At 38.3% G+C, this 13,582-nt stretch overlaps 1 protein-coding gene across 2 annotated transcripts in view; it reads right to left on the bottom strand.

Annotated features, from left to right (window-relative positions):
* Positions 1-13,582, bottom strand: part of PDE7B (phosphodiesterase 7B) — a 190,115-nt gene that overhangs the window by 58,330 nt on the left and 118,203 nt on the right. For both annotated transcript variants that reach the window (XM_032214809.1, XM_032214810.1), the window contains 2 exons: positions 7,409-7,492; positions 712-863 (listed from right to left, as the gene is read on the bottom strand). In XM_032214809.1, coding sequence (XP_032070700.1) covers positions 712-863; positions 7,409-7,492 — 236 coding nt within the window. The remainder of the gene's footprint in view (positions 1-711; positions 864-7,408; positions 7,493-13,582) is intronic.

The following is a 13,582-nucleotide window of genomic DNA, read 5'->3' as shown; positions in this document are numbered from 1 at the left end:
AGGACTACCTGTAATATATCTAAACCAGTTAAAATAGATAAAGGGGCTTGGTTGAAAGGTTTTAATTCACCCCAGGACAGTTTTACTTGGATATGGTGCTGCTACAGATGAAAGTTATGATTCCACACTTACACATTCGAGAGTTCAACAAGAAAGACCTCTGAATTGACACTTACAAGATTGTACTGTACAGTATTAATATTTTTTTCTGTCACCTTCTTTAAGCTAGGTACCTTAGAATCAATCTTGCCTATATGGCAGACTGATTAAATTAATAATGCAGTTTAGGCCCGATTCAGATAACCAAATCCTAACTGTGAGTGTGAAATCTTGGCATAAGTCTCTGCATTTTCAAATCTCTTTCAAGCTGCTTTTCATTCAAACATAGCAGGAAACTTCTCATTATTCCCATTTAGTCCAAGGGTTAAGGCACCAGGATAGAAACGGGGGACCCTGAGTTCTAGGCATGAAAGCTGGGTGTCTGACTTTGGGTCATTTCGTTTCTCTCAGCCCAGACCACCTCACAGGACTGTTGTTGGGAAAACAGGAGGAAGGGATATTAGGTATGTTTGCTGCCTTGAATTATTCATGAAAATAATAAAGACAGGATAACGATCAAACAATCTATCAAATTATGGTTAAATTAGGAATGAGATTCCAAAGGCAGCTTGATTATAAGAACTGAACTTGATAGAATAGATTGCTTTTTACCCTTGCTTGACCAAGGTAGTCTTCATCCAATAAGTACAGTGAGGCTTGTGGTATGATTCCACGCAATAGCCTGGATGCATGGAAGTATCTCTGAAAACTTAGCAGTCTCTTAATCTTTTTCTTTGTTCCAATTTCTCCAGAGTAAATGGTATCTATGGGGAAAAAATGGAAACAGAAGATCATCAATAAAGTAATAAACACCAACTTCACAAAAGCAAACAGCTTCTTGATTAGCTTTTTAAAAATTTCTGAATAATATAATTATTTCTTATTTCCCCCAGTTACAAGAAATAAGATACTACATCACATTCTATTTAAAAATGTGATAAGTTGAAACTAGTAAGAATCAAAATATCACTTGTTTATTGTTTTCTACTGCCTAAACCGGACTGCCTGTAGGCTAAGGCCTAGTAGACATCAGCTTAGGGAAATCAAATTTTTCATGTATATCTGAACAGCATGTTGTCTGGGCATAATCAATTTTGAGGAAAGGTACAACAATAACCATAACCATACTAGTAATCTTAATAGACATATCAATATTAATCACAAAATAATAATACAATTAGTTTGTCCATCTTGCTACAAAAAAATAGAAAAATATTAATGTCTCATCCTGTGAATCTGTTGCAGAAAATGACAGACTTAGACTTCTCAGGATACAGGAAGAGGTTATTTGGCAGCCAGGTTCAGAAAGCTAGCCCATGGCTAGCATTGCAAGTTCTGAACATCCTTCATTATTGAAGCACACATTCTTATACATTCTCAAAGGCAGCGTAACACGGAAACACTTAACTCATTTCTTATTGCTTACCTTGAGGAAAAAGCCTTATAAGGGGATAGGGTCTTACTTCTCCTTTTGTCTTGGGCCATAGGTACTGACTATGTGTCTTTATGCGAGCTTTAATTGAACCTTGTGGTTTGGGGCTTTTGACATAAGGACATATACTGAAACATTTTGTGGTTGAAGGCTGATGACATTTCCCTGTCCCTTTAAGCAAGCTTCTAACTGTTCCTTTTGCCACGTCTCTGTTTTTATATTTTTTATTTTTTATATATATTAAATATATATTTTTTAATATAAAAGGATATGATTTTGCCTAGAGTGCCAATATGTATAGCCAACCCTGGCCTAAACAGATACATGAGCAAAGAGAATTATTTAAATGCATTATAGCTAAATGATCTGGGTTGCCTGCTGGATGGCACAAAGGTTTCCTACATACATCCCTTTATTTTCATTTGCTGGCTATCCTGATTTTTGTACCTGGTAGCCCTTATATGCATCCTCATATTCCGTTAAGAAATAAAACAAAACATGATTGTAGTAGACAATTATTTTGTGCCTGCATTTAACAACAAGGGAATTTTAAATGAATTTCTATTCTATCGTCTCTTTGTCCTTAATGGCAAATTCACAGTGTTTTCCTTCTACACTGTAAATCCAAAAGAGAAAAATCAACTTTATTTATTTATTAACATATCTCTGCACAGCTTCTTTAAAATGACTGTTATATTCAAAAAGCAAAACTTGATATTTTTTTTCAATTCATCTCAGTACAGTAACATCGAGTACATAACACAGAGATTTCAAACTGAACCTTATTGTGTCCCTTTTAAATATTTCCCCCACTCTTTAGTAGTATTTATGTAAGGCATATCCACATTAAAGTATAGCATTTCCCATATTATATACAAATTGTTGCTTGGGAGCAAATAAAAAAAATTGCTTTATTTCGTAGAGAATACTAAAGTGCATAATCAATCTGACTTGATTACTCAATATCCAAATCCAGTGCTACTGACATGATTATGCTGGCCACATGCAAAACATTATCTACTTTTATTTCCAAACTAAGGCTTTAAAATGTTTTGCAAGGTGCCCTGGGATATATTTTTTTTTAATTTAATAATATCTTAAGTTAAATAAAGAAAAACAAATCTCTCCTTCAGTATTAAAACTAAACATTTTACTCTTTCCAAAATAAAATTTACCTGGTTAATGCACATGGAATTTTAAGGCTAAATCCTTGCATTTCTCCAGTCCTACCCTGGCTGAAGTTATTTTTTGCTTATTTAAAGTAAATATTTACTTATTTGAAAACATTTTTGTCCTGCACTCAGCTGCTGGCAGAATACCTTATATGTAGTTTTAAAAAAACCACCTTGGCCTTCAGGCTTCCAATTTATAAAAGCACATTGCATGACATGTGTTCTTAAACCCCCTTAGTGACAGAGAAGGGGAGGAAAAAGAGGCCTCAATTCCAAGTATTTTCTATGGTGTATAAATGTCTAAGTGCACTTTTACTAAAGTACATATCTTACGTAAACATTCTCGTGTCTTGACTGTCTATCTGTGTGGGTGGGGCAGTCTTAGGGATTCTTTGGTTAGGCTGTTTACTAATAGCTCTTTGTTGACCACCCAAAGAATCCCTAAGACTGGCCCCACCCACACAGACAGACAGGCAAGACACCAGAATACAAACTGACAGCAAACAGCTCTCCTTACTATCCATAGCACTGATGATGTTACCTAGTTAGGGAATGAAATGTCTGCAAGACAGCAAGCAAGCTCAGAGAGCACCAAGGACCCCTCATTTCAATCCTGAGCTACAAATATTCCCCTTTATTGATATTGGGGGTTCTAAGATAGCAAATATTTGCAAACCCCCTTAAATACTCCCCCATTTAAAGGCCATTGAGATATCCTTAAGAAACTATATTATATACATTGAATTATAAATACAATAATTAAACACATAAGGAATTTTATAAGATAAGCTTTTTTACCTAGATACTTTTAAAGTCATTTTTAAAAGGGTTAATGCTTTATGGCTGATTGTGAAGTCAAAGAAAGGAAATGCCCTTCTTTCCTTGTTCCTGTTCCTCCTTAAGGCAAATGAACCTGTAATAATAGAGTATATCCAGCTTTTTCATTTATCATCTTAATGGCTCTTTAACTTTGTTTTCTCTCTTCCTTATGGCAGTTGGAAAATATCCTGTGTTATCATCACAACACTCTTTTCCTTGGAACAGAAGGTCAGGTAACAAATTAAATAACCAATCTCATGGTTTAAAGTATATATTTCAATTTTAGAAACTGTGGAAAATAATCAAGTGATTAATTAAATTCCTGTGGAGATAATATTAAATAATATAAAGTGTTTCTAGATAAGAAAAGCTATACTCCTGATCCAAGAACATACTTTAAGTGAATAAAAGTACTGCAACAGGTGGGTATGGTTTGTTCAAAATGCTTCAACAGACTGGTGTGGGCTAATGAAATAAAATGAACATTCAAATTGGTTTTTGGTAATGAATTTAACAATTTAAAATGGTGGTGGGAATTTGGAAAACAGTGGAGTGTTTCTTCAAGCAGAATTCTATTCCTATGTACCGTATTTGTCGGACTATAAAATGCTCCAGATTATAAGATGCACCTAGCTTTTGGGGAGGAAAACACGAAAAAAAAAATCTGCCTCTCAGCAATTTGCCTCTTTGCAGCAAACAGCAAACAGCTTGGTCAGCTTCAACACAGCATGATTTAGCAAGAGCAGCTGATTGTTGATTGGATCTGCCTTCCGGAATACTGCCTATCAACTGTTCCAGGCTGTGGGGATTGCCACCACCCATCGCCACCATACTTGTAAAAATAATGGATTACAAATTGAATATTGCATTATTATGCAGCTGCAAAAATATGAAGTCAGATTTAAGTTGCATCAACAGAAGCACTGCATCTAAATGTTTTTGTTCAATTAGATTTTTCCATTGATCATACTCCTCACCTTTCACCTTCAAATACTGTGCCTGGTTGTTATTGTTATATTTTTAAAATAATTCAAAGAGACTGAAATAATTCAGAGAAAGGCAACTAGGAAGTTTAAAGAACTAGAAACTAAATTCTGTGATAAGCAATTCTATGAAATTGGAATTTTTAGTTTTAGAAATTAGAATTTTACCCTGTTTCCCTGAAAATAAGACCTCCCTGGATAACAAGCCCAATCAGGCTTTTGAGTGCATGTGCTAAAATAAGCTCTCATCCTAAAATAAGCCCTTCCTGAAAATATTGCAAGACAGCAACAGCCATAAGGTGACCATGCTCACCGCCTCCTGCACCTCAAAAATAATAAGACCTCCCTGAAAATAAGGACAAGCGCTTATTTCGGGGATAAAAAATAAGACCCTGTCTTATTTTCAGGAAAACACAGTAGTAAGAATTTTTAACCTACCTAAAATAATGGTAAGGGCCCTTTTTTAAAAAAAAGGTTATATTGAAGGTGGAATATATTAACTGATTATGAATCAGCAAGACTGTGTTGACTCTTACCAATAACAAAAACAGATCTTCTCCATGATAATTTGACCTTAGCTTGGTCCATTAGCTCCCCAATAATGGATCCATTATTGCTAATTCTATAGATTGTCTTCTCATGTTTCTTGTCCCTTTCCCACCATTATGGACTTCTCAAAAAAGCTGGATCTTTATGTAAACAACCAAAGTATATAATAATTTGAACCTAATCATTAATACTTTAAGTGAGAATTCTTAATAAATTAGTCATCCATTGTTTTCTTGACAAGAGGTATATTGATATTATTCCTAAATCTTTGCTTTTTGTTGGCTATGACTTTTGATCCTTAATAACCAGTTTTCAGTTAGGAACAGTACATGAAAAGCATACTCCATTTTTTATAAACTATGGTGTGAATCACTGATCCCATGTCAACAATGCAGCATGGAATTTCCTCTTGTTCTTAATTAAGGCAATCAAGAAGTGTGTTCTATCAGTCACTGACAGGCAGTATGACATGATAATGAAAACTAATTTTAATTACCACATACGAGTTACCGAAAGGAACTGACTCAATGACTCAACAAGCAACTTAGTCAATCAGAGAATTAAATTTTCACTGCTTTACCAGGAAAACTCTTTTTGAACTAACTAGCTTCCAATAAACGAAAAGAATATGAAGTAAACGTTTGATACAGAGATGTTTGAAGTCTGAAATGTGCATTCCACAGCTAACAGGTAATGCACTCATATCACACTCAGAGAGGTTAAAAGAATGGTAAGCTTTTCACACACTGATGGTTGTTATTTACATAGGGATAAAAGATTTAAATTAGCTTGTTGATTTCAGTACGATTTTTACCCCTGGTGTGATCACAACACATTTAACAGGACTAAAAGTTACCGAATGATTATACCAATAGCAATAGCACTTAGACTTATATACCGCTTCATAGTGCTTCATAGCCCTCTCCAAATGGTTGATAGAGTCAGCATATTGCCCCCAACAATCTGGGTCCTCATTTTACCGACCTCAGAAGGATGGAAGGCAGAGTTAACCTTGACTCAGTGAGGATCGAACCCTTGACAGTCAGCAGAATTAACCTGCAATACTGCATTCTAGCCACTGCGCCATCTTCACTCATAATATAATAAAATAAATATAATAAAAATATTAAAAATATAACATTGCCCATTTAGTTAATTTGCTTATAAGCACTGATCTGCCACCTATTATTTTATAGTGTGTTACACATTATTTTGTTTGTTCTCATATATTAAGTAAACATGCATGAAAAATTAAAGTTAGAGCTAAAAGTAACAGCACAAAAAGTTCCATTCCATGATGACTTTTGCCATATGGATTGCCTTTCTGCTTGATCCATAAGATTGTTTGGAAATGATCTAACGTTTTCCATGATATTTCCTAAGATACAGTGATGAGAAGAATCATGAACATACGAAACTATCGTATAACTGAACACCTTCATCTTTTGAAACATTTATACAAAGTCACATCCACACTGCCTGAAAAGTAGCTAGTCAGTTAACTAAAAGTGCACATTAACAGAAATATAGCAGTTTGCCTACTAGGATAGCATATTCCTGAATTTTTATTTAATGATAGATTGCAGAAAGCATATGTGGGAAACAACAACAACAACAACAACAAACAATGCATTAGAAAACCTTTGAGAGATATAGTTTAAAATTTATGTCATATCAACATGGTTTTTTTTGTGATCATAAAATATTTCCTTATTTTAAATTCAATTCAATTTTCTCTAGCTTCTCATTTTAAGTAATGCTATTATTAATAAGGCCTAGCAACTGCTCATGATAATCTTATATGATTTCCCAGAAAACTCACATGCTCAAAATCCATTCCCAGGACATGCTTCTTCCATTATGTGTTTATAGAGTTGCACATAACCACAATATCATCATTTCCCCCTGTTATTGATTCATTGACTACATTTTCACTCTGCCTTTTCTTTAGAAGCTGAAGGCAGCGCAGTTTGAGAGCAAGGAAAAGAACCCATATTCACTTAAGTGAGATGAGCGATCTAGAAATAAATAAATTAGTGTTAAGTTGAATGGATTTGATGAGAAAGGGATAGGTCCAAAGTTTTATGAACTAAAGGTAACATACTCATAGAAGCCAGGATAGAGATATTTAGTGACTGGGGTTAATAAAAATTAGTTGTAATTATATTTCCTTTGAAATCTTTTTTGCTATTCTTTAATTTCTTTTCCCTTTTCTGCACCCTGTCAATCCTGAAAGAGAATAGCATGATACATTCAGGCAAGCAATTTCGATTTAATAAATTTGGCGAGAATAAATAACTAAATAAAATACACTTCCTCTTTTCTGGAAGCATTTCAGTGTGGGCTACACTTACTGTTAAGAAGACGGAAGTCTATGAATGGGTAGGAACCACGTCGCTCAGAAAGAAACCCTGTCTGACCTCTCAGGCGTGCATCTCCTGCAAAATACAATGGGGCCAATGTTAGAGCTACTGTTTTCCCCTCCAATAATTATTTAACCCCTTATACATTATTTAAGAGTGAGATAAATGTTCTATGTCAGGGGTGTCAAACTCGATTTCATTAAGGACCACATCAGGGTTGTGTTTGACCTTGGAGGGGGCAGCAGGTGGGTATGGCCAGTTCAATATCACTCATTTCGGGGCAACAGCAGTGGCCGACTGCTCGGCAACGAAAACGAGCTCCTGAGCTCTATCTTCGGCTGCAACGGCTTCCTGCAACCCTGTGCCAGCAAAAACAGAGCTCAGGAGGGCTGCAGGCATTTTCACTGGCAGAGGCACCATGGGCTAATCCTTTGCTGTTTCCAGGGCACCCCGCAGGCCAGATCTAAGGCCCCCATGGGCCAGATCCGGCCCTGGGGCCTTGAGTTTGACACCCCTGTTCTACATAGAAAATAAAGTTTCTAAAAGCAAAAAAAACCCTTTACAGTTTTATTTATTTATCTAACATAGTCTTATACTGCCAGGGAAAACCTCCAATGCCTTCAATACTATATACAATCAAGCACATAATATAAATTGGTTAAAAAATGATAAGCACTGGCCATGAATAATGGGAGAGTACAATCCTGAAGTACAAATACACATGCAAATAAAGATATTTCAAAGTATAAATAATAAACTTTTCCCTTTAAACAAGAATCCTTTTTCAGGATCCTGAGGTTTTTCCAGGGTAGACAGAATTGAGAATTCTGGATTCATTTTTTTTTTAAATCTGGGGTGGTTTTAAGAAATATAAGTCTTCCATTGACATCACACCTTACCCTGCCAATTGCACAAAACTGGTTTGCTTTCCCCCATACTGATTATTATATTTATTTAAGCCTTATCCCCAGTGGTGAAATGCAATTTTTTTTAGTACCAGTTCTGTGGGCGTGGCTTGGTGGGCATGGTGGGCATGGCTTGGTGGGTGTGGCAGGGGAAGCATACTGTAAAATGTCCATTCCCTCCCCACTCTGGGGCCAGCCAGAGGTGGCATTTGCTGGTTCTCCAAACTACTCAAACTTTCCGCTACTGGTTCTCCAGAACCTGTCAAAACCTGCTGGATTTTACCCCTGCTTATCCCCCTGAAAACAATGATCCGAATACCTGGTCTCTCTCATTTCAGTGATATTACTCTCTTGACCAGATTTTCTGTGTCAGGAAAGACAGGAAAGAAAGAAGAAGTGCAACCATACCCCTAAAGTGTCTTGGTGATTTAAGCCTGGATGATTCTTCTTATCTGGTATAAAATGCTACATACTGCACTATATTCTAGGGATTGTGGGAACTGTAACTAGACAGTTGTTATGAGCTAGGCAGCACTTTCTTTGTTTGTCTTTCGTCTAGTTTATTAGGCAGCTGTCAGGGAAGGCAGAAAGCATTGTTGACAGGTTCCCATGTCTTGAATATCAGCCCCCAACAAACTTGATATAAAGTGCAGCATTTAAATTTCTGCGCTGCTTGGCTATGACTCAGTTGTCAAAGAAGAAATTCTATGTAGATGGAGAGCAGGAAAGTGGGCTAGGAAAAATTTAAAACCTGTAATATTATTTCTTTCCTTTCTCCATCTCTTCTTTCTTTCCAGACATTCTAATTGTCATAACTCCTGTTTCCACAACATCACCTCTTTATGTCTCCTCTAGAAAAAGCTGCTTCTAGAATAGGGGTCTCCAATTTCCAATAACTTTATTCTGAGGGTGCCTTGGTGGCACAAGAGGGCACTGACAGGGCAAAAGATGTACCTGCTAGGAATTTGAGCTCCTTGATATAATTCAACCGTAGGAAACATTTTCAAGATTTCTTTTGAAGGAACTACCTCAAATATATTTAAAATTTCAATTTAAAATGGAAATTAAATAGATTCTAATGGGCAAGATCAGAACCAAATTTTCTAGCCTTTATGGCTGTGAAAAAGTGCTTAATTTGGTTGGTTTGGTTTATATGGCAATTCTTCCTAAAATATTAAACATGAGTGAATTTGAAGAAGCTTGGTAGAAATCCTGATAGTTAGATATTAGTACTCAGGTATATTATGTAACTTTTTGTTTTAAGGGATGATTACCAGAATAAAAATAAAGGATGCACATTAACTTAGCTTTTGCGGATTACATACTTCGCACGGAATAAGGGGTTTTGTTTTAGTGCAGAGAACATGAAGGGAGATATAACTAAATTGCTCATTTAGCAACAGATGATGCATGGGGTTGCTATGGCAACCTTGCAGCTAGAGGTACTTTGTTAAATGTTTCTAAAATGTTACATTATTGTAAAATGCATTTTTAATTATGTAATTAATACATAATTGCTAGCCTTCCCTCCACCTTATAAAAATGTGTGTATCAATATGGAGACTGAAAGAAAAAATGTGGTTCATCACTGACATTTTGAGAAAAAGATCCCGGCCAAATAATCTTCTTTCAGCTGCTGTCTGCCCCCTTCCATTATTTCAACTCTGGTGCCAGACTTGGATTTTCCCAACTGCATCAAGCAACTTGTTCTTTTCCCCTTCTGAAGGCACTCTACCTACATTTTAGCAGTTGAAATTTCAGAGATAGCAATGAAAACAGCTTATCAGCAGCATGCCATTTTGCTTGCTCAGCTTTTGCTTGATTTAACCATTGGCCTCGTAGCCACTTTTTTTTTTTTTTTTTTGTCCTGTCAGCACAACTAACTCAGATGTCTGCTTCTATATCTCAGCCAGACAAAAACCTGGAGTTGATAAAGATTGGGTTAAGTAAGGAATGTTATGCTATGAAAGTAGAAGGGAAGACGTAACCTTGAGAGAAGTAAAAAATAAAAGAGGTTAATTACAAATCTGAATTAAGAAAGTAAAAAAAGAAAAGAAAAAGAAAGAATTACTTTAGGCCGTGATCTGTCAGAAATTATTCAGGAAAAGAAAATCTCTTATCAGAAGGCTAGCAGAACTTTGGCCCTGGAAGAGATTAACTATGTGTGACAAGATCATGTTGAGTTCTAAGCAAATGGCTTTTCCTCCCAACCATATCTGTATGAAAGGATTTAAATTCAATGTCCCTCTGACTAAACTGCTCTATATACATAATGTAAAATCTTGTTGGGCTGAAGTGGACTGTATTACTCTAGGACCGTGATGGTGAACCTATGGCAGGTATGCCAGAAGTGTCATGCAGAGCCTTCTCTGTGGGCATGCACACTGTCACCAGCTGCTCTTATGGTTTCCAGCGCACACATGCATGCAGGCCCCCTGGTCTTCACGTGTGCCAGAGTGCCAGAAACCCGAAGACCAGCAAGCGCACCAGCCAGGTAGTCTTCAGGTTTCCAGTGCTCGAGCACACATGAAGACCAGGGGAAACCCGAAGACTAGGTGGCCAGTGTACGTGTGAACATTGGCGGCTACTCCAGCATGCACATGTTCTGGTTTGGACACTCGATGCTAAAAAGGTTCGCCATCACTGCTGTAGGATGTAAATTGAGAGTTTTCCTGCTTAGGCAGTAAAGTCTTAACCACCAAAAAAACATAGAAGAGAACAGCGAGTGTGAAGGTAGTTTTGTTCTCACAAAACTGTACCACAGTGCAAAGATGATTATAATATCTGTAGCATGAATCTACCTAGCCCGAGTACAGTATTATACATGAAGAGGAGGTGCTACACTAGATTTTGCCATTCCAAAATAAATAGAATATGAAAGTTTTAGATGCATTCCTGCATTTTAGAAAAGACATTAGAGACTTGCATAGCAATGCAGCTGGTTTTCACTTTCACATGCCTGCCAGATATTATGGGTTTTCATTGATATGATGAAGCATAGTTCCAAAAGAGGAGGACAGCAGCTTCTAGAAACACTTGCAAAGGATCTTAGCCTAAGGCAGTGTTTTTCAACCACTGTGCCGTGGCACACTAGTGTGCCGTGACATAGTGTAAGGTGTGCCGTGGGAAAATTACTTTATATATAGTCAATATAGGCACAGAGTTAATTTTTTTTAACATTTTCTAATGGTGGTGTGCCTCGTGATTTTTTTCATGAAAAAAGTGTGCCTTTGCACAAAAAAGGTTGAAAAACACTGGCCTAAGGTGACCAGACATCCTGATTTCAGCGGGACAGTCACGCTTTATAACAATTTGTCCCGTGTCCCGGGGCGTTTTTAAAAAGTCCCGATTTTTCGGGCGGGTGAGCTCTGATGCGGGCGAAAGAAAAGTCCTTTATTTCGCCCGCATCCCGCCCGAGCTCTGATGCGGGCAAAAGAAGGCACTTTAATCAGTGGGATGCGTGCAGGGAAGAGAGGAGATATTCCTCCCTGCGCGCAGCCCACTGATTAAAGTTCTTGCTTTCGCCCGCCCGAGCTCTGTTGCGGGCAAAAGAAAAGTCCTTTCTTTCGCCCACAGGCCCCAACAACGCTGTCAAGCGCTGTCAAGAAAGAGGCTTTTGGCCGCTGGGTGGGGATTCCTGCGATGGGATTTGGAGTCCTAAGACACTGGCCATTGGGGGCTGCTGCGATGGGATTGGAGTCCAATGCCCCTGGTGATTGGGGGTTCCTGCAAGGAGATGCGGGAATAGGGGGGAGGGGGTCTGCACAAGCCCCCCGACCCCCTTCTTTAGAAGAGCCGGAAGCATTAGGGGAGGGGGCTTTGCACATCCCCTCTCCCCCGAAGCCCCGCGCCTGCTTACAGCAGCCCCAGATCGCCAGTGGCATTGGACTCCAGCTCCCATCCCAGCCCTCTGCACAGGGTGACGCTTCCAAAGGAGAGATGCGAGAGGCGCTGGGATTGGTTAGAATCGGATGAAGCTTGGCTTTGGAAAGGTTGGGGGGGAACAAGCAAAAGTGAAAGCCCCATAGAGTGATGCCACCAAGAAGAGTTTTGCAGTGTTCCACGGCCCTCCCCCCTCGGGAAAGGAGGGTTGGGATCACAGGCACCTGACTCTATTCGCTTTGGGTGTGCATCATAATGTTGTAAGCTGCCCGGCGTTACCTGTGTGTGAAGTGGGCTGCTCTATGCATCTGCGTTTGTGCGTGGGAGAGAGAGAGAGTGAAAAAGAGAGGGAGAAATAATTATATTAATTAGATAGATCAGTGTTTCTCCACCTTGGAGACTTGAAAGTGTGTTTCTGGGGGTTGAAGTCCACATACTTTCAAGTCTTCAAGGTGGAGAAACACTGAGATAGATGATAATGAGATGAGGGAGGGAGAGGGACAGAGAGAGAGAGAGATACCATAACTAGATAGACAGATAGGCAGGCAGATAGACAGATGGATAGAGAGAAAGAGAGAGAGATAGGTAGGCAGGCAGATAGATGGACGGAGAGAGAGAGAGGGAGAGGGATACCATAACTAGATAGACAGATAGGCAGGCAGATAGACAGACAGAAGGAGAGAGAGAGAGAGATACCATAACTAGATAGACAGATAGGCAGGCAGGCAGGCAGACAGACGGATGGATGGATAGAGAGAGAGAGGATATGTATAATTAAGGTGACCAGATGTCCCTAGCGAGGCCATGAGCTGGCACTAACCGCCGTGGCCTAGCTCCCCCCCCCGGTCAATGGTGTCCCTCTTTACCAATCTGAAAATCTGGTCACCTTATCTTAGCCCAAAGTTATGGTCTGTAAACATGGAGGTAGCAGATCAAGAAGTGAAACCTGTTCTAATAATGGATTGTCATATTCAGCAAGATAGGGTCAAACAATGTCACTCAGGCAACCAACCACCTTAAGCCTCTCAAATTACTAAATATATATTAAAAATATTTTTTGAAAATGTGGGAAAATTTTAAAAATCCTATGGATAATTTATTACTTGTATGAAATGTATGACATTTTGGGGGGGGCATGTGGATTTTCCGAGTCACATATTGTAGCACAATGTGATTGTGCAGTTAAGGTAATCTGCACCCAATAACCTCTGCATAACCTCTTATTAAAGATAAACTTGGTGCTTTTCCTGTAGCAGGGGAAGGGGAAGCAATTTTATTTGTCCAAACACAACTCTTGCTAGAATTACACCTGCATTTTAAAGGGCTTTTGTGATCATTGGTAATCTCTACCCTTTGGGATAATAGGATTTCCCCAGTT

The sequence above is a fragment of the Thamnophis elegans genome, chromosome 4 (assembly GCF_009769535.1).
Source record: "Thamnophis elegans isolate rThaEle1 chromosome 4, rThaEle1.pri, whole genome shotgun sequence".
Classification (NCBI taxonomy): Eukaryota; Metazoa; Chordata; class Lepidosauria; order Squamata; family Colubridae; genus Thamnophis; species Thamnophis elegans.
Note: the sequence above shows the minus strand (reverse complement) of the source record. Positions and strands in the feature narration are given on the sequence as shown.